Source organism: Solanum stenotomum, chromosome 3, assembly GCF_019186545.1.
Source record: "Solanum stenotomum isolate F172 chromosome 3, ASM1918654v1, whole genome shotgun sequence".
Classification (NCBI taxonomy): domain Eukaryota; kingdom Viridiplantae; phylum Streptophyta; class Magnoliopsida; order Solanales; family Solanaceae; genus Solanum; species Solanum stenotomum.
The window spans coordinates 12303592-12322050 of NC_064284.1; the positions used below are offsets into that span (position 1 = coordinate 12303592).

The window sequence follows — 18459 nt, forward strand, 5'->3', positions numbered from 1 at the left end:
AGTGGTTACAGATATTTACTTCTGAAAAAGTAACTTTATCCTTTACGTAAATGTGTCATATTATTGGTGATATTGAAGGAAGCTTGTTATGTTCTTTGACAACATAATTAACTGTATTTTTCATTTTGAGATTCAGAAATGGTTAATTGATGTTTAAGAGCCGACAAACTGCCCTATGTTTCTATCATTTTTCTTGTTTTAGATAATCACAAGTCTCTTGGTGGTAATTTTATTTATTTCAAACCAAACTAAGTCAAAGAATATGTGAGGTTATTTTTATGTCCCTTGGTGATTAGTTCTTTAAGGGGTCCTTTGACCTTTGGTATAAAGATGCGTGGGATTAGTAACACATGAATTAATAATGCAGAAACTAGTACTATAGAGATTAGCTTTTATTAAGTGTTTGGTTCATTGCTTCTCATTTAATTTTGTGTTTAGTTTAAAACTCTACAAAAAAATTCTTTCATATTATACTCTTGAGTTATTATGAGATTTTTTATTTCATTTAGCTAGTTAGGTTAAATATTAAAATATTAAAAAAAATATTATTATTAATTTTGAGGTGTGATGTGTCAGTATGAAGATCCTTGATAGAACGTTCATTTTTAGCACAAAGATCAAAATTGATAGTATTAAAACCTATCCCAAACAAATTTATTATAAAGATAGGGACCATTTTGAAAAACTAAGTTGAGTGCGAGCCCAAATTTGAAATCACGCCCAATCCTCTTCCGCCACTTTCCGTCTCTCCCTCCGGCCAACTCCCTGTCGGCTTTGAACTCGTCGAAATCTCTCTTTCTCTTCACAAAATTAATTTTGAGATGTAAGTTCGTTCTTCTTACTCTTTTATCCCGATTCACCTCTCTACAAGTGCACTGTCTGTTACTCGAATTATATGCCGTGATTTTGATGCATTTTTGAATGCTCTGTATGTTGGTATATTTACATGCCCAATCACTTTCTTTATTGTCTTTATTTTGTGGAAATTGTACCGATTTGCCTTTATTATTCATCAATTTCTGAAAATTTTGAGCAAAAAGCCATAAAAGATTATTATTTATTATACTGGGATTTGTTACTCAATGAACTTCAATTCATTTTACAGATCCTTCTAAGTTCCTCAGCGACTGATTTCGATTTTGTAAAGTGTCATGTAAGAATTGTTCCAAATTTCTTATCACTCTTGACTCTTTTTACATGAACTATTGAGAGTGTAGTATTAGACTACTCACTTGACAGCATTTATCTGTAAATAAAATATTATTATATGAACCAAGGTCCAAGAGTAAGAATTTCAGAGAATGGAATTTACCGAGTACAAATGTGTGTTGTTTCTTCATACAAATGAAAAATGCCGTAACTCTGAATGGATTAACAATGATTTATATCGTCATCTTTTATATTTATTTTAATTGCTACAAATAGCTTAAATGTATCATCTTCTTTTTAAGCAGTTAAGGATGTTTATTTCATCTTTTATCCCATTAATAAAAGAGATGTACAATAATGTAGTCCAGCAAGATGTCCTTGACTCCACCATTATAAAAAAGAGAGAGTATAATCTCCTCTTGTGACTCCATAGCAATTCCACCCACTTAATCAGTATGAACCAAATAATCCTCGGGAGCGATTGTGCCAAGAAAACTGATGAAAGTACTTTATGTTTAATCTACTACCAAGAACAAAGAAAGATAATTTACTAGCTAACAACTCTAGAGTAGGGTTAATTAGATCATTCTCTTTGCAGACTGTCTCGGTTTAAACATGTTTTCTGATTATAATAATTACTCATACAACATAAGTGTATGCATGCTGTCTAGTAAAAGTAATTATTAACTTGATGAGAGAAAAATGTTTTCAGTAAATTTATATATCTCCATGCCAAGACGAAGAGGAAGACCTCGCAAAACAACTGAAATTGTAAAGGATGCTAATGAAGAACAACATCAAGTGGAAATGGAAGATGATATATTCAAGCAAGAAGGTATCTTTTAAATGTGCAAATGTTTGTTTGTCTTAACATTTGAAAGAAAAAGTAAGTTGTTTATTTTTGAAAAACAAAATATAGTAAGAGGAAAACCACAAGCACAACGGTTGCATATATAGATTGGGGTGCAGAAATCTTGTAGTAGGAAATTTTGATTTGCTTGGTTGCACTTCATATGCATGAAGCTATATTCTCTTATCCATTCTCGTTTATTTTTTATGTGTTGATGTATGATATAAGTTCTCTGTGTGACCTATTTGTTCTGATATATTCCTGCAAGCTGAGCAAAGAGGTTAAATTATCAATTTGCTAGGTCTGTTACCTTCCATTGATGTGATACTTTTTGAAATTTAAGAGAAGGTTATGAAGATTGAAGATGCATTTCATTAGGAAAGTTAAATATAGAAGGAAATATTTCTAGTATGTGTTTGAGGAGGAATTTTTGAAGTAAGAAGAAAGTGGATGATATTAATAGCATCACCCTTCCAAATATTTCAACTTTTCAGCACTTAATTTACACTTTTAAAACTTAGTTCCTCCAACTAATCACTTGGACAGTCAAATGATATTCGAAAGCATGTAAATATGAAGTTCTTAAACATGGTTTCCCCATCTATTCTAATTTTTTGCTGTTATCTGTTTGTTCCTGATGAATTTTGATTCTCACATTACCATCATGATTGAATCTCACTGACTATGTCCTTTACCTTATTGTACTGGATCACTATCTCTTTTCAGCTGAACGTCAAAGTGCTGCTATCAGGGCTATTCGTGATGTGGAGATTGAACACTTAAAAGATATGTTGCGATTGCTGAGATCAAATTTTAGTAATGAACAGCTGCAAGTTCCAGTAATGCAATTTTTTGAGGAAAAGTTTCCAAACCTGGCTATTGTAAGAAATGAGAAAAATGGCCAGTATGAAGTGCAAAGGAAAGACAATGCTGTTAATTTAAGCATCGACCAATTTGATGGAAGGAATTTACATGCTTCTCTTCTTCATAACCTGTCCATGGTGTACCCCGATTGCTCCAGTGCCATTCCGTCACTTGGTGGATTTGAATTCTCAAATAAATCTGGTATCTTTGAATCTCTTTTTACCCATCGTTTTATGAAAATGCTAGACACTCAAGTTTATTTCTGCTAACTCAGTTTAACAACATTTTGGCAGTTAAAACAACATGCTACGGTGTCGAAAACCTCCAGATCAAGGGATTTGTATGTTCCATTGCACTTCATTTTACTATTTCCTGCAGTTTATGTCATTCAATACCACATTTCAAGTAACTTAGGTTGCATGATGATCCCTTTTTGGCTGTATGGTTAAATTCTTGCATTGAAGATTTGGAAGTAAGAAGCATTTAGTTGGTACTTCTGAAAGCCTCTTTTACAACTAATATTTTTGTGCTTCAGACTCTTTTCCTTCTTTTTTTTGTGGGGAGGTGGGGTGGACTCATTTATGTCTTTGCACTGGCTCATCACGTAGCTCTAGAGGTGTCTTCTTGTTGATATTTCTTCATGCTTCTTTTGATTGAGCAATTGATGTGCCCTTGGCCCTTGCGATGATAACAATACTTGCTTAATCATTTTTGTTTCTTATTTTGCTTTATTTTCTTTCTGAAGGTCTTGGAAGAGCCATCTGACTCCCAAATGCTTGATCTGCCAGATACTCTTCAGACACCTGGTGTACGTAGCTATAATATAATTTCTTTGCGGTTTGTTGTTATTACTTGTTTGCAATATCTTTTTCTCTACTTAACAATTGATTTTATTCATTTTATTCCTTTAAAGCATCTAAACAGCGGGATGATGGGTTGGGAAATATTTCATTTGACACATAGACCCTGCAGTATGAAGCACTGTTTTTCCTTATTTATTTCTCTAACTGGATGACTGCACCTCTTGGTGCCATCTTACGACATACAACATTGTTTAGTTGATCAACGCTTTAGGAACAATGCTATGTTAATAGTGGCATTACTGTACGTACGCCTGTGATGGTTCAATGAAGCGACTTTTAGATGAAACTAATTTTGTTCCGAAGTAGCATCAGCACCAGTTTCTTGTTGATGTCTCTACGAGTATTTTGTGCTTGAGACAATATTCACAGAGTAATATATTTTTGGCTACAGGCATATAATAACAGATTATCTGTTGGGATGACTCCCAAAACTTTAAGGCTTCCGAAACCTGGGGAAATGCTTCTATCTGTCCACGGCTCTCCTCTCGGTGTTTACAAGGAAGACAATATGGAAGCGATACATGGTAAGGGCCTATATGAGAGATGACTTTGGTCGTTAGGAAGTTCATTGAGAAGTACTAATAGTGTGTTACTTTTTTCTGCAGAGTCCGGAGAGTGAAGATGGATGAATAGTAATTTGTTAGCGGAGGGGTAGAAGATACAGTTTATCTGATGTAATAATTTTTGAGACTAGTCATCAAACTTAATCCATAATCTTAATTTTGTTGAGAGTTCATAGAGAACTTTGCCAGCCTCCTTTTGGTTCCAGCCCTTTTCTCTATTTCCTTTCTGTAGGTTATGAAGCTGGAAAAATGATTATCTTTGTACATAATTTGTAAGGGTGGCAAGATTTTTAGTGATTAGAGATGGTCAAGTTCTTAACTTCTGTGTAAGTGTTGGTCCTACTTTGCTGCATAGTTTTAACTGTCTGCTTTTTTATCTTCCTTGAGATGAATTATGAACGATATAGAATCATACAAGTTGCAAATGAGCTTGATTTAAGAAACAACACGAATTTAACTACCTGGAACCTAAACAAAAGCAAAGTCAACTTTGCTAGTCGATGTAGATAATTTCTACAACAATTGGGGTTTGCGTATACTCTATCCTTTTTAGACGCTGCTTGTGGGATTTCACTGGGTATTTGTTGTTGTAATTAACTACTTCAAGCTAAGGATCTCAAAGCTAATCAGTACCTTTAAACCTTTTTTTTTTCCTTTCTGTAAATTGATGAATGTAAATATGTAAGAATATTACCACCTTCATATAGACGTGGATGTGTAGGTTAATTACTTGTAGGTCAACTAAAAGAGTAAAGTTATATTGTTTATGGTTGATTCTCTACTTAGATTTGCTATGAGTCATTAAGCAGTGAGAACAGAAAATAGTCAAAGCTCTTCATATAGCTGACCTACTTTGTTTCTCCTCTCAATATTTTTCTTGTTATTAGGTGAAATAGGCCAAAAAGTTTCCTACCTCCATCTTCTCTTGGGATATTTAATTAACTAAACTTCAAATATAAAACAACATATAAGTATTTTAACTTATAAATAATAGTATACTGCACATTACGTGAGAGAGGTTCATTTGTAAGTTGTTGATCGTTCTGTGAAGTAACAATTGACAACAAATGACAGAAAATCAAAGAATTCATCCAGTTGTGGACATGGAAGCACCACCACCAGCAAGAACAACACGTCCTTTAGTGCCTGGAGGCTCGTTAAAATCAGAAAAAGGTGATCCAACGCGGCTTCAGCAACCAACAGTGAACCAGCCATTCAGACGTACCGTTCCTGTAATGTATTCAAGACCACCCACTAAGAAGAGAAGTTGCTTTTGCAAATGCATTTGCTGGACAATTAGCCTCATCATACTCCTACTCATCATTATTGCAGCAATTGCTGGCATTCTTTACCTTGTTTTCAAACCAAAAATCCCTCAGTACTCTGTGGACAACCTCAGAATATCAGACTTGAGGCTAAATTTCGACATGAGCCTCTATGCAAGATTTAATGTCAGAATCACTGCTGTGAACCCAAACAAGAAGATTGGAATCTACTATGAGAAAGGAAGTCATTTGAGTGTGTGGTACAAGAACACACAGCTCTGTAAAGGGTCTCTTCCCAAGTTCTACCAAGGTCATCAGAACAGAACAGTACTCGATGTGGCCTTAACTGGGCAATCACAATATGGTAATACATTGATGTCTGCAATTCAAGAGGCAGCACAAACTGGAAGAATCCCATTAGATCTTAAGATTCAAGTCCCAGTTAGCGTTAAACTTGGGAAGCTCAAGTTGAGAAAGGTGAAAATATTGGGAGATTGCTTGCTGATTGTCGATAGCCTCTCTACTAATAGTTTGGTCCGAATTAAGTCCAGTACTTGCAAGTTTGGATTGAAGCTCTAAAAGCTTCTGCTTTGTATTCAACATGTTTGTTAGTATTTAATTTAGACTTCTAGTTCAGTTGTGTATTTTATTTTATTTTATTTTTGGGATCTCTACTCTTGTTAGGAGATTTCTATTACATTCATCTTCATTATTCATGTTCATAAGCCAACCATTGGCTGTTGGTTACAACTTGGTTATGCAGCTTTAATATAAAGTTATTTATTGCAGAAAAAAATATAGCGCATGGCTTTTGTCCTTCCAAAGTAGATTATGTGTTGCTACTTGCTCCTACTTGACACTTGTATCAAGGAAGAACTAACTGCAGATGGCAGACGATTAAGATAACTGAGGCCCCTTATTTTATTACCAAAGAAGCATCATACAAGCTAACATGCAAAATGCCCATTAGAACATTGTGCTAGTCTGATATATACATGTGTAATAGCCAAGCAAGTTTCACAATTTCCTAGTTCAAATGACGCGTCACACTTGCGTATCTCAACATCTCTTTTCGCAGAAAAGTTTTCAGTTCCATTAAGCCAATGTAGCCTCAGGATTAGGATCAACATCTGTTTTCAAATGCCATTTGCCAAGGGGATTAATCACCGACCAAGGCTCGTGGTCTATGCTCTATGGTAAACAGGGACATTCCTGTCTGTGAAACAGCTCTGGCAAATGCCATGTTTGCAGTTATAGTAGGAGCATGCCAATAATCACCAGTTCCAAAAGCTACCTTGTTTTTTAAAGCCAATTTTCTGGTTGTTGGAAGGCTCATTAGCCGTTCTGACGGGCAATCAGGCACAACTCTGTTTGAGTTAATCAGATGATCAGCATATGGAGTTTAAGTAACTAGTAAAACTATAAAATTAAATCTAAGAACAAAAGAAACATGGAGATGGAAAAATTCCCAGTGCGACTCTTAACAGGTCTGAGGCAAGTGTTACTAGCTTACTACAATGTACCATCACGAGATTCAGGTTATTTTACTGTTTGGCATCAGATTTCAAAGAACTAAGCCGTTGTAACAGACTGACCAAAGGACCATGCCAGCAAATCTACAACAATTTCTGAATAAGAATAATGTTTAAGAAGCAGCAGAGTTGCTAACAAAATTTACTGGGTCCTAAAATTTGGAAGTCATATAGCAAGACAAACAAAACTCCTTCAAATTTATCTTGTAGGTTATTTAGAAGTCAGATTAGAGGATGGCAAGCCATTCATATTTTTCTTCCTGTTTCTTTTCTGGAGGTAAGAATGGGGAGGGACTGGCAGAGCATGTACTGTTGAATGTAACGATTGTTGCAATAAAGTTGTAGGAAAATAAAACTTGATGTAAGAAACATATTGAAATTTATCAAAGTTTCACCTAAGATGATTCAGAAAGTGCTCTGCCCTAGACTTCTCATTAGGCCCACCACACATTGAAACAAGCTCCTGAAATTCTAAACAAACACTTTCACAAACTATGCCTCGCTTTTGCAATATATAAGGCATCAGCTCCATGTGGATTGGCTTCTTAATTTCAGAATTCACCTGGTGGAAGCCAAGTCAACAATAAACCAAAGAATGTTACTACAATGTTCGCCAAATGCAAAAGTACAGTGGTTAAGCAAATAGTATATGAGTCTTCGCAGTTCATATATAAAGTGATTTCTTTAGGACTGAAAACAAAAGGACCACAGATATAAGCAGTTGATCATTTCCAACTCACTACAAATTTTAGTGCTTTGAGTCACACTATTGACTTCGCCGAACAAGTAACACCAAAACTAGCAATTTGTAATGCTTATGTATTTCAGGTAAAATTATTGCATGGACCATCAATTGAAGCAGAAGCATAGCATAACAATAACCTGTTCACACACTCGGTACTCTGCCAATCCAATAGTGAGGTTTTGTTAAACCACAAACAATAAGATGATGGAAGGGGAACCTTGGTGTAACTGGTAAACCTGCTGCCCTATGACCAAGAGTCACGGGTTCAAGCTGTGGAAACAGTTTCTTGCAGAAATGCAGGGTAAGGCTGCATACAATAAACCATTTGTCCGGCCCTTCCCCGGACCCCATGCATAACTGGATCTTAGTACACCAAGCTACCTTTTCTTTTTCACAAACAATAAGATGATGTACATATTCTCATAACAAAATTGTTTAAATCAACCAGCTTCATGTAAGTCATCTCTGGCTTTAAAGCCAGTAGATCTCTCATACGAGTCTCTGAGGTATGTTAGCTCTATAAAGCAATCAAAATGAACAGAGAAACATTAAAGAAACCCTCCAAAATTAAACAGCGTTCGAAAAATTTAACATGGAAGGATTCCAGAAATTTTAAGATAAGAGGTTTCACCTGTCCAATCATGAACTCATAATTGACCTTGAACCGGCTTCTCAGCTCACTCTCTGGAGTAGCCAGAATTCGATCAATACCACCATTACTAATCCCGGACACTATAGCAACTAGTGCTGTTGTATCAAAATTGACCAATTCAGCTTCTTCAACATCTAATCCGGACCAACTCCTCAATGCTGAGACAAGAGCACAGAAAGAATCACCCAAATTTACATCTTTACTAGCATCATCACTATGCAGCTTCCCTAAACTCCCAGAAAGGTCTGTTAATGTTTCTCCATCTTTACCCTGCAATTTAACATCTCTACTAGACGAAAAAGAACCAACCTTTATTTCCAAAATACACGCCCTTTCAAAAGACCTCCCTAGTACACTTACCCAATCCTCATCCTCTAATTCATCATAAAACTCACAATCAAAATCACAAAACCCAAACCCCAGATCAGTAGCTCCAAATTCCCCTCGAAGCTTCTCAAGAATGCAACTTTGAAGTCCATTTGAGAAGAAAAGGATAATAGAACTAGGCCTCACCGTAACAGACGACTCTGAGGCAGCAAACATGAGTTCTACGATTTTGCTTCTTAAACCCTTGCAATTCCTAATTTCCCCCAAATCTTCCCAACAAATGTACCTGGGGTTTCTATCTGATACAATAAACCAAACTGGGTTTCCATTAAAAGAGCAAATTACGTCGATATAAACGCTCAGTTTCGACGATATCGAAATGGGTTTGCAGACCCGTGAAACTGCTGTTACTAGTGGGTGTTGAAGAATGTGAACAACTGCTTCAAGATACCCAATGTTGGAGCTGAGTTTGAGAGATGAATCGTTCTTGGAGAGGGAAACGCGGTTGAGGAAAGATAGCTCAGAATTGATTAGCCTGAAAAGGGTAGTCTTCCATGAGGATTGTTGAGTAGTTGTAAAGGTTTCAATTCGATTTTTGAGGACTTTACATCTCCTCTTGCCTTCTTCCACTGCTCCTTCGTCCCTTTCCATCGAGTTCAGCCTTCCCTTCCTCCGCCGTGAATCGCCACAAGATTGTTGTTCGTCGTCATTTGTACCTGTTATATTTTGGGACTTGGTTTATTTTGATTTTAAATTTTCTAAAAATAAACAAAATCTATTTTATTTTTTAAAATTGGTATTTAGCAAAGGCCTAACACATAACCATGTCTATAATTTGATATGGTAATTTTTGAATGTGCACAAATAATATTTAAATAAAATTCGCATTGATTAGCATATTAAAGTGTGGAAGTCATTAACAATAACTATATGCTTAATTTTATCATTCATTGAATAAAATTAGGACTTATATTTTCTTTCCTCATTAATTTTATTTTGAATCGTTGACGTTATTGTTATTTTCATAAGAGTAGTTTGAAGAAAAAATAGTTGTGATAGAGAAACAACTTAAAAACTAGGTTAAATATTTTATTTCACGAAGATTTCTATTAATATAAATTTAAGCTATTTATATTTAAAAAAATGGACAAAGACCAAATCTGATAAGTTTTTAAATATTTAAAAGACTAAAATCGATAAGTTTATAGTTAGGAAAGTAAAATTGGTAAAATATATAATTAAAGGACCAAAACTGATAAATTTTTGAATAGTTAGCTAAATCCGTTAAGTGTATAGTCAATGGATTATTTTAGACCTATTCTTATATTTAATCTCACCTACGTCAACCGGGTTTGTATTCTGAGCGGATATCCGGATATGGGCAGTAAAAGACCATTGGCAGTGATAGCATTACTCAAAAGACTTAGCTGAAAAAAATGGCTGGTGCTCTGTCTCCGGCCACCACCCTCCGCCTTAAGCCCTTCTACGCCGTCCGGTTCTTCACTCATTACAGAAGTCCTATCAAAGTCTTAAACCCCAATTTCTACTCATCATACCCTCCAAAGCTGCATCCAACACCCTACTTGAGCCGTCGACGGAGCTTTTGCTCTGTGGTTTCCGCCGCTATTTCATCCGGAGAAGCAGTTGAAAGACCCAAATTTGAAAATATTGAGACAAAAGAGGGTGTAAAAACTGAACAAGTTAGGGAATTTCGGAAAAGGTTGAGGGTTGCGGACATAAAGGGAGGGCCTGAAGAAGGTTTGGACCGTCTTGGTGAGACTTTGGTGGTTAGAGGATGGGTTCGCACGGTTAGGGCTCAGAGTAGTGTGACGTTTATTGATGTAATGTCATAACTTGCAACCGAGGAGTTGCCTCTTCTTCTTTTTTGGCATATGTAATGATTTGAGATTGTTAATTTTTGGCTGGTTTGTCTAATGTGCAGATTAATGATGGTTCTTGTCTTTCAAATATGCAATGTGTTATGGGTTCTGATGCTGAGGGTTATGATCAGGTACTGACTGTTTGTAGCTTACTGTGTGAGTGACCAGCTAGCTTAAAGTTGTTAGAAAATACATTTTAGTTTACAGTTTGTGCTGATTACTTATTATCATTAGCTCATGTGCAAATTTTTTGGAGGTAAATGAAGTCCATTTCAAAAAGAGAAGTTGTGCATAAATTTTGGAGGTACATTTTGATACCTGCAGAGTCACATATACTAATTTATATTTGAAAGAAACAAAACAAGTGTAGTTTGCCCCTCAGGAAAGGTGATTACTTTTACCGATCGGTGCAAGTATGAGGGGTTCAATGTTGAAGGAAAGGTCTTTCTGAAGAATTGTACGATTTAGCTAACTCATACTTAGACATTGGACACGGTCTGCAAGCACGCACTTAGAAAATCACTTTCGTATTTTTTTGTGGGTGTCAAACCACATGCCATGCCCCTTGGATAGCCATTCTTGTAAATTTCTATTTTTATGTGATTGGAAGCAGGTTAAGGTGTCATGCATGTATTTTCTCGGGTACTATTTTGCTTTAGGCTCTAGATATTTTTCTGTGTATGCTAGTTCCAGAATGCACCTAGTGGAACTTGAGATTATGAAAAAACATGGATGTAAATATCTTTTACTGATCATTTTCTTTTTATTTTGTTCTTTCTTAGGAAGATAACATTTAAGGCTCCATATTCAGCTGTCTCTCCCTAACTTGAGAAAAATCATAGTCATAGACTTGGATTCAATTTCATGGGGTTTTCAACTTGGTATCTGACTTGGTTGACCTGCTTGTTTCAATCTACAATGCTTGTTTACTTTGTTCCACACATTTCTTATAGGTGGAGAATGGCTTAATTTCAACTGGTGCATCAGTATGGATTGAAGGTACTGTAGTCAGCAGCCAAGGGTCAAAGCAGAAAATTGAGTTGAAGGTTCAGAAACTTGTAGTGGTAAGGACTTTGTCAATTTCATCTAGTTGTCAATGCTTTAAGCTTATGAGTTTGCTTAAACATCCTTACTTCTAAGGGTATTTTTATTTTCTTTTGATAACAATCCTTACAGAGCATCTACCTATGACAGGGAATTCTTGACTTAGTTTTTTTCGGAAGAGAGGATATGAGAAGCAACTAGATTATAAGATCCTAAGAGGAACTATACACATACATAATAATACATCTTCTGCCTCCAAATAAGCTTATCCATATTGTAATTTTAGATGTTGTATTTGTGTATTGCATTATTTTTATAAATCACAACATGTGCATTAGTTATTGAAATGTATTTGAAGTTAGATGATGTTCATGGTCTTCCAGCAGATCTCGAGACTCCACCAGCGAGTAGAGTGATATAGTTAACTCCGTGCCTACTTGAATCTTTCACCAAGAATTTCAATATTGCTGCAACTTTTTGCCCTTAGCTAATAACTACTCTGATCACATGCCAACTCCAACAATTTATTTATAGCTTGTTGAACATAGTTATTGAGAAGGTTCAGGGGGAACTGCTATGGTGGTTCAAATTCTTTCCTGTACTAGCTCGGAATAAGATCAACTCCCTGAACAGATTTAAGAGTTCAACATAGAGCATGGTATAGAGAGAATGAGTGGGGATGGGAGGGTACAGTCATCAAAAAATCTCAGTGCTTATGACATTGTTTTATGGCTTGCTAGATGCCAAAGAAGAATTTGTCGTTTATATTGAGCTACCAGCTTATGAATGCTGAATTTGATACCATAATTTGCACTTTTTTTTTAACTGACTCGAGAATTTTGAACCCTGGAACTAATTTCCTGTCAATCCTTCATTATCTAAGTATAAAATGAGTCAAATTTGTCGGAAACAAATGGCAGAAACTACAAGAACACTTTAGCGGCTCCATTTAGATAAATTTCAAGAAGCATGCTTATCTTGCCCACATAGTGCCATTTATAGTCAGAAAATTGGAGTGTTTGCGTAGTTCTCATGTTTATCTAATTGTTGCCTATGTTATGACAACAACAACATACCCAATGACACTGTCCATTTAATCAGTAGGTTTGCTCTTGTTGGTTTGCTTGCAGGTTGGTAAAAGTGATCCTTCTTTCCCCATCCAGAAGAAAAGGGTCAGCAGAGAATTCTTGAGAACAAAGGCTCACCTTCGCCCTCGAACAAACACTTTTGGTGCGGTATGAGTTGGGATAGTTGCACTTTGTCATTTCTAGTTTTCAATTTTTTCATTTTGTTTACCTGTATTCTCTTGGGAGGTTTTGGAATATTCATGTAGTTTGGTAGGTAAATGATGTTAATTGCATGTCATTAGGAAGTATTCTATTTGGTCTTCCATACAATAAGTTTGTTTGTTAGTTTGGTAGTAAAATGATGTTAATTGCATGTAATTAGGAAGTATTCTATTTGGTCGTCCATACAATAAGTTTGCTTGTTTACCTTGCCTCCAAGTGGTTATTGATATACCCCTTTCTATTTGACATACTTACAAATCAATTCCCTATTATAAGAAAAATTAGCTACTTCACCTGTAATGGTTTAAGAAAGAAAGAAAATAATTACTTTCTCTACATCCATTTTTCATGATAATTATATATATTCCTGCTTATAATTATGGTTGCCGCTGCAGCCTGTGATCAGTTGATGCTAGAACAAAACTACCTTTTCTGTTTAGCCCCTTCATCCTTATTCCCTTATCTGTATAGCCATCAGTTTCAGATCTCATATAAGTACCAAAAAGGTAAACCTTTCTTTGGATCACAGTCCAATAATGACAAGAAAATGTAACTAGTGATGGGGAATAAATTGTAGAATAGTTACAATAGACCTTGTGCAAATATATCACATGGGGAAGCTATTTTTCTAGTTCTTAAAATTCTCAAGGTTCTTGTCTAGCTGTCCTTTTCTGAGGCAAGTAATACTGATTCTCTATTTTACCTATTAACTTACATTGTCCGAATCCCCTTTTTGTGGAGATGTCAAATTATTGGTTTACTATTAGGTGGCACTCAGCATTTCTTAAGAAGCTAGTACAGGGTAGCTGGGTAGCATTGATCTTGCTAATGAAACCACAATGGGTTTGGCATTTTGAAAGGGTAAGTTGTCTTCTATATACAGCATTAGACTTAATGTGAAGGAGTGATTAACTTGACTAGTGAAATCACCCATGGGATATAAATTCTTTGGGAGTTAAAATCTGCATGCGTAGAAGCCATTGCATTTCCTGTGTTTGATAGATTTCTCTGTTTCTATGGATGCAAACTTCTATTATAAGACGATATCCTTATCTTTTCCGGTCCCTAATTTGATATGTCAGCTTCTTTTAGGTTTCGAGGGTGAGGAATGCTTTATCCTATGCCACACACAAGTTTTTCCAAGAAAATGGCTTTGTTTGGGTCTCAAGTCCAATAATCACTGCTTCTGATTGTGAAGGAGCTGGCGAGCAATTCTGTGTTACTACTTTGGTATGTATTGTTGATTTAATATGTCACATCATCTATGTGGTCTTTTCCAAAATTCCCAATTGGTGGTCTAGCACAATTTGTGCCTTCTCTCTTCACATTAATTAGCTCTTCTAAGAACTAAGAAAGGGAGGAAAAGAGAAACAAGTAACAAAGCTCTGAACTTGGTTGACGGTTAAGAGGATGATGCATTGAAAGATCAAAATTCTACATCATGTTACTTTGCATTGTCATATTGTTGTTTAGACTGTTTAACACAAAGATTTAAAGCTTAGTCTACCTCTAGTCTTGTTAGTCTTGCGGAAATAATGCTTTTATTTGTCTTCTATTAGATATATAGATGGTTTCTTATGGTTAACTTTGTCTTGGTCTCTTTCTTCTTGATTAGTTTTTTTTCTTGCTACTGTGCATATAACTTTGCAAAATATAAACATTATTTGACTCTTTTTAATTCTTTCAAATCCCTACAATACTTTGTTAGATTTAAATATCTAAGTAGAACTTTCCTTATATTTTTTTTTATGAAATATCTCATGCTTGAGTAAGATGTTTATTTGCCAAACAGATTCCAAACTCCAATGAAGGTGGAGATTCACCAGTTAGTGCTATTCCTACTACTGAATCTGGTTCTGTTGACTGGTCACAAGTAAGCCAAATCATCAAACAGGGTGCTTTGCCCATTTTAGAGTGAATTCTATTAGCTAGCAGTTTAAGAGCCTGTTTGGATTGGTGGCTTATTTACATAATTATAGCTTTTAAGCAGTTTTTTAGTGTTTGGGTGAAATAAACACTGCTTTTAGACACTTGTTTTAAAGCCAAAATAACAAAAATAATTTAAAAGTTATAAGCCCATCCAAACAGGCTCGAGTCTGTTTCTATCCTTACAAGCAATGTGAACTTTTAAATTTCTGAAAGTTAATAGGTGCATGCATTTGATGTTGGATTTCTGTAATAACTGTCTAGTTAGTTCTTGTAAATTGCATCCGTGTTGCAGGACTTCTTTGGGAAACGAGCATATTTAACAGTGTCTGGGCAACTCAATGGTGAAACATATGCTACTGCGCTCTCCGATGTAGAGTCTCCTCTCATTTTTCAGTTTCATATGTTACTGCCTTCTCTGGCTTGTAACCATTTTTCCCAACTTAATCTTTTGGACACAGAATCCTTCATGCTTTTGTCTTCATTCTTTCATATTCTAACAATGTTGACTTTCGGTTTTCAGATCTACACCTTTGGCCCTACATTCAGAGCAGAAAATTCTAACACTTCCAGACACTTAGCCGAATTCTGGGTTAGCTTATACACTAAAACTGATAAAACATAGTGGAACTTCTTTATATATTTCTTTCCATATATTTGGACAGAAACCAATAAAATGTTGACACTAAGTTCTATTGTGTAAGATGATTGAACCAGAACTAGCTTTTGCGGACTTGGATGATGACATGGCCTGTGCTACTGCCTATCTCCAGTATGTAGTATGTTACTTTTCACATCTCGCTGTTCCTTAGTGAATATTTACTACTTTGTTCTCACAACTAGACTTTTGCATTGACGTATCTGCTTGGAAGGTGCAATATGTGTTGGAGAATTGCAAAGAAGATATGGATTTTTTTGACACTTGGATTGAGAAAGGGATCATCAATAGACTTACCGTATGAATTTCTACGAATTTGATGTGTTTTCTTCTCAACGTGTTCTCCACAACGCTGGGGTTCTATACTCTATAGTGTGCACCTAATAGTTGGTCTCATTGTTGATCATATGCTCCACAGGATGTTGTTGAGAAGAACTTTGTGCAGTTGAGTTACACTGATGCTGTTGAGCTTCTATTGAAAGCAAAAAAGAAGTTTGATTTCCCGGTAGGTGTGCTTTTATTTGCATGCTTTCTCACATGCAGTTTTTGGCCAATCTCTCTCCATCCATACTTCTGTTACTTCTCCTTATATTGTAATGGCTGCTTCTGTGTATGGTAGGTGAAATGGGGATGTGATTTGCAAAGTGAGCATGAACGATATATCACCGAGGAGGCTTTTGGTGGTTGTCCTGTGATTATTAGAGACTATCCGAAGGTTTAGCTTCCTACCTGCATTTATTATGGAAGCTGTAGGGGACTTCAGCTAATTGACGGTGTTCCATAATTTCAGGACATCAAGGCATTTTACATGCGGCAGAACAATGATGGAAAGACTGTTGCAGCCATGGATATGTTGGTACCTCGGGTAGAGTCCATAAACTTAGTCAATTCTTTACTTGTCATGGATATATTTTCTTTTACTAATCAAACAAATGTAGAGTAAATTGTTTTTTCATTAGTTATTACTCAGTTACACTAAAATAGACATCTCACATCAGATAAACCACCTCTTTTACGCATAGCTGTTTCCTATTTTTATCGTCTAGAAACTGATGAGACATGGAATCCTACATTTAAAGGATGGTCATGGATACCATCTCCCCACCCCCACCCATTATCATGAGATGGGAATTCATGCGAAACCCAATAATATTATTCATAGCATGAAATGCTCGTGTATGAATCTGAATCCCGAGCAAAGTCAATGTCGTACAGGTTGGGATTGCCGGGAACCCACTAATATTTTTCTTTTGTGATGCCTGACTGTTAACTGTTGTTTCTAGGTGACTTAGAGCTCCAGATTCCATTTATTTGATAAAGTTGAACCAGTCGAAGTGATGGACAGGTCTGACGTATAATATTGTTCTAGCTCAATGTCTCAAGGTTGTTTTCTTCTTCAGGTTGGGGAACTTATTGGTGGAAGTCAAAGAGAGGAACGCCTTGAATACCTAGAGGAACGTTTGGATAACATGAACCTCAACAAAGAAAGCTTTTGGTGGTATCTTGATCTGCGACGTTATGGTTCAGGTGATTTGAGTTTGTTAAATAAATTTGGTGTTTTCTTGCTTGAATTTACCATCATAAAGTTCAAGAACTTTTGCATTGTAATGCATGCACCTTATTGTTGATCCAACTTTGATATTGCTAAATTAAATTTGGCTGCAACTTGCCTTCAAGTAGTTACCCTTCCTGCAATACCTTTGTGATATAAATGCTGATTTTCCAGATTTCCATCATGTTATAGTCTTTCATTTTCGGCATAAGATTATAATTGGACATCTCCTTTTCTTATGCTGTAGTTCCTCATGCTGGATTTGGACTAGGCTTTGAAAGGCTCGTGCAATTTGCGACTGGAATAGACAATATCAGAGATGCAATACCTTTCCCTCGAACACCCGGCTCTGCAGAGTTTTGAGTTTTGACCTTAAAAGGGTACTACTCTTAATGTACCTTGATAAAAAATGAATCGGTCCAAAAAGGTGCAATGTCACCAATACTACCTTCTGTAATCCCTTTTTTGTCTTTTCACTATTCATTCATTATATAGATTTTGTAGAACGTGTTAAAATGGTGGAAGTTATAGTCATTTCTGGGAAATAATTAGAGCTATGAACACACCAAAAAATTGTGTTTTCATAAAACCTGATAAGTTGCAGGGTTCCCAATGTAGTGGTGCCATTTAAAGGTTTTTTTTTTTTTTTACTGCACGTTAGACACCGGGATTTTTTTTATCAAGAAAAAAAAGGAAAACAGCTTGTGTGATTAAAGCTGGTTAACTGGTGAGAGTTACAAAATCTAGTCTAACTGTGGTTTTACTGTCAAGTCATCAGCCTTCGAGCAAAAACTTTTTCAGTAACTTATGGGTCCAACATAATCAACTCATTGTTGCAGTAGATGTGGTTCATATATTATAAGGTGTATTTAACTCTGCATCACTCAAATGCAACATTTTAATAGCGGAGCAAACTCACGGAGAAGGGCTCTGAAGAAAAATTATTTTGAGTGTGTATCTTTATTCAAAAGTACTAAAAACTTGTGATTTCCAGCCCTCCAGTTTCCACCCAACACCAAAACAAAGGGAAGAAAATGGCTTTCTCATCTCCCCCTTCCTATTTCCTCTATTTGTTGCCATTATCCACTCTTGTTTTCACTAGTTCCAAGCACAGGATGAAAATTTTCTATTTCTGCAACAACTTGAGTATTCTCCATTTTAAAAAATGCTCACTCAATTAATAGTTATTATCTCAAAAAACCGCATTTCTTTTCTATTCCAATTTTTTCAACAAAAGGAGCAACTTTCTGAGATAATATCTATTATTTGAGTGACCATATGAGAAATCTAACTCTGATTA

At 35.8% G+C, this 18459-nt stretch overlaps 4 protein-coding genes across 4 annotated transcripts; 3 read left to right on the forward strand and 1 right to left on the reverse strand.

Moving 5' to 3' along the window:
• The first annotated feature begins 672 nt into the window (after nucleotides 1–672).
• Nucleotides 673–4529, forward strand: LOC125859640 (uncharacterized). The gene is made up of 7 exons (XM_049539426.1): nucleotides 673–823; nucleotides 1862–1984; nucleotides 2726–3064; nucleotides 3157–3203; nucleotides 3609–3671; nucleotides 4118–4250; nucleotides 4332–4529. The coding sequence occupies exons 2-7, from the start codon at nucleotides 1879–1881 to the stop codon at nucleotides 4343–4345; spliced, it is 702 nt and encodes a 233-aa protein (XP_049395383.1). The 5' UTR covers nucleotides 673–823; nucleotides 1862–1878; the 3' UTR covers nucleotides 4346–4529.
• An 810-nt stretch (nucleotides 4530–5339) lies between these two features.
• LOC125859639 (NDR1/HIN1-like protein 6) lies at nucleotides 5340–6190 on the forward strand. The gene has a single exon (XM_049539425.1). The coding sequence runs from the start codon at nucleotides 5357–5359 to the stop codon at nucleotides 6131–6133; it is 777 nt and encodes a 258-aa protein (XP_049395382.1). The 5' UTR covers nucleotides 5340–5356; the 3' UTR covers nucleotides 6134–6190.
• Nucleotides 6191–6451: 261 nt separating this feature from the next.
• LOC125859633 (uncharacterized) lies at nucleotides 6452–9536 on the reverse strand. The gene is made up of 3 exons (XM_049539416.1): nucleotides 8463–9536; nucleotides 7482–7648; nucleotides 6452–6921 (listed from the first exon to the last, which is right to left on the reverse strand). Exons 1-3 carry the CDS (start codon nucleotides 9459–9461, stop codon nucleotides 6714–6716), a joined length of 1374 nt encoding a protein of 457 aa, XP_049395373.1. The 5' UTR covers nucleotides 9462–9536; the 3' UTR covers nucleotides 6452–6713.
• Nucleotides 9537–10166: 630 nt separating this feature from the next.
• On the forward strand, nucleotides 10167–17718 carry LOC125859628 (asparagine--tRNA ligase, chloroplastic/mitochondrial). The gene is made up of 15 exons (XM_049539412.1): nucleotides 10167–10651; nucleotides 10753–10821; nucleotides 11644–11754; nucleotides 12865–12969; nucleotides 14116–14253; nucleotides 14816–14896; nucleotides 15245–15322; nucleotides 15473–15541; nucleotides 15654–15728; nucleotides 15822–15905; nucleotides 16026–16112; nucleotides 16227–16322; nucleotides 16398–16472; nucleotides 17008–17134; nucleotides 17407–17718. Exons 1-15 carry the CDS (start codon nucleotides 10247–10249, stop codon nucleotides 17520–17522), a joined length of 1716 nt encoding a protein of 571 aa, XP_049395369.1. The 5' UTR covers nucleotides 10167–10246; the 3' UTR covers nucleotides 17523–17718.
• The last annotated feature ends 741 nt before the right edge of the window (nucleotides 17719–18459 follow it).